Consider the following 2,503-nt stretch of genomic DNA (forward strand, 5'->3'; position numbering starts at 1 on the left):
TTGATGGGAGCGGCCGAAATAATGAGGGAAAATGGGCATAAATATGGGCGTACACGGGGGTGTGCACCAAAAATGAGCGGTGCTACTACCGCACGATCGACTAAGGCACCGTTCATTTCGGACACCAAACAGGCGGCCGCCAACCGCCAGCTCAAACCACCCCTACAGATACCGCATGTCAGCGTGCGCCTGAGTTGGCTAATTAACGCTGATTACTACTCAAACACATACACCTGAATGTAATACCCCTTTCAGACATACGCGAAAATCCCGGGTTTTTTCACATGAACGCGCCCAAACCCGGGAGTAGCGTATGTCTGAAAGGGTATACCCGGGATTTTACTCCCGGGTGCTGAGCACCTGCAATTGACCAGGGTTTTTCCCGGTATTTAACTCCCGGGTATAATACCCGGGTTATGTCTGAACGGGTTTACCCGGGTTTTTCTGTTTTACACATACGACAACGCTTTTTTTTGCTGCCCCGGCGTCTTCTGATGAGGTCATCAGCTGCAGCCGCGGAAGACGCCCCAGGCACACGTGCGGCGGAGCAAGCAGAGGCAGTGGCTGCATGTTGCTCCTGTGCTCCCTTTCCAGCAAAAGGGTGCAGATTCCTGTGGCCAGACAGGTGCTATGGCACAGCATTGGAAGGATGAGGAGGTCAGGGAGCTGTTACATGTCCGTGGAGAAGAGGAGATCAAATCTCAAATCACAGGCACTGTGAAGGATGCCATAGTGTATGGAAATATTGCAAAGGTCCTTGGTAGCAGAGGTGTGAGGAAGACCCAGCAGCAGGTATTGAACAAGCTTAAGTCCCTGAAAAAGCAGTACCTAAAGGTCAATGACCAGAATCGCAATCGCAGTGGGGCTGGACGCACAGAGTGGCCCTTGTACGACCTTTGCAATGTTGTTTTTGGCCATACAGCTTTATGCAACCCTGTTGCCTTGTCGTCATCAAGCAATGCCTCGTCTCCGGCACAGACGCCAGCAGCGACAACGGAGTGCAGTCCGCAGAGCCCGCCGCCATCGCAACTTCTATTTGATGATGATGATGACGATACCATCATTTTAGAATCCGACAAGTCAGACAGCACACCCGATGTGACAGCAGCACAACCGAGCCAGGGTGGAGAGACCCAATTGGAGACCCAGGGAGGCATGCCGACACTGCGCGCTAACAGTAAGTGCCTCTTGATTATAGACATGACAGGTGGATATAGTGGTGTCCACCTTTGCTGACATGACAGGTAGATATAGTATTGTCCACCTTTGCCGACATGACAGGTAGATATAGTATTGTCCACCTTTGCCGACATGACAGGTAGATATAGTATTGTCCACCTTTGCCGACATGACAGGTAGATATAGTATTGTCCACCTTTGCCGACATGACAGGTGGATATAGTGGTGTCCACCTTTGCTGACATAACAGGTTGATATAGTATTGTCCACCTTTGCCGACATGACAGGTGGATATAGTGGTGTCCACCTTTGTTGACATGACAGGTTGATATAGTATTGTCCACCTTTGCCGACATGACAGGTAGATATAGTATTGTCCACCTTTGTCGACATGACAGGTGGATATAGTGGTGTCCACCTTTGCTGACATGACAGGTAGATATAGTATTGTCCACCTTTGGCGACATGACAGGTGGATATAGTATTATGACTGTTTACTGGCACACCGTTATAACAACTTTTTTTTGCACACAGTCTACAATGTCCCATCGAGGAAAAAGAAGAGGACCAAAATAGAGATTACCACAAGAGCCATGACTACCATCCTCGGTGAGCAACTGCGGGACCTGGATTCTGCGTGGCAACGTCAAGAAGATGTCAGACTGCAGCGCTTCATGGATAGTGAACGCGAACTGCAGAAAAATTTACTAACCCAAATGGCAGCAATGCATGACAGGGTGAGTCAGGATCAGGCAAACCTTTGTCGAGAAAATCGTGATTTTCTACGACAATTACTGTCCCAATCCTGGTCACCACCCACAGCAACGTTGCCACCCCCAAACGCATATAGTCACCAACCACAGTCACCGCCATCATTTGCCCATACTTCTCAGTATGTGCAACAGGTGCACTCTCCACCCTCATTTGTACCCAATTCTCCAGCACAATCTACACCTGCATTTGGTGAAAGTGGCTGGAATGGGCATAATGGGCAACATTCCCCTTCTCCAAACAACACAGAGTTCAGAATTTACCGTAATATGTAGAGGTTACAGAGTACATTGGGGTAGATATATCTCCCCTAGATTTTTTCTACAGTTTATTCCATGTTTCTTGAAAAGTTTGGGGATACTTTCTTTGGACTTAATATACGTCCAGATTTTAATATTATTTTATAATTATTTGTTTGGCCACGGCTAAGGTATAGGTGGCAATTATTTATTTTCAAATGCTTGTTTGTTCCATTTGAAATTTTTTCAATTTTTCGCTGGGCTTCCTGCTCGCTGACACCAAATATAGCAGGTTTTCAACAGCTGGTGAGGGG

The 2,503-nt window shown here is 47.6% G+C and overlaps 1 protein-coding gene across 1 annotated transcript; it reads left to right on the forward strand.

Annotated features, from left to right (window-relative positions):
* Positions 1-273: 273 nt before the first annotated feature.
* Positions 274-2,302, forward strand: LOC146058024 (uncharacterized). Its single transcript, XM_083169964.1, has 2 exons — positions 274-1,177; positions 1,714-2,302. Exons 1-2 carry the CDS (start codon positions 631-633, stop codon positions 2,223-2,225), a joined length of 1,059 nt encoding a protein of 352 aa, XP_083026090.1. The 5' UTR covers positions 274-630; the 3' UTR covers positions 2,226-2,302.
* Positions 2,303-2,503: the final 201 nt, after the last annotated feature.

Source organism: Crinia signifera, chromosome 2 (assembly GCF_055691185.1).
Source record: "Crinia signifera chromosome 2, ASM5569118v1, whole genome shotgun sequence".
Taxonomy (NCBI): Eukaryota; Metazoa; Chordata; class Amphibia; order Anura; family Myobatrachidae; genus Crinia; species Crinia signifera.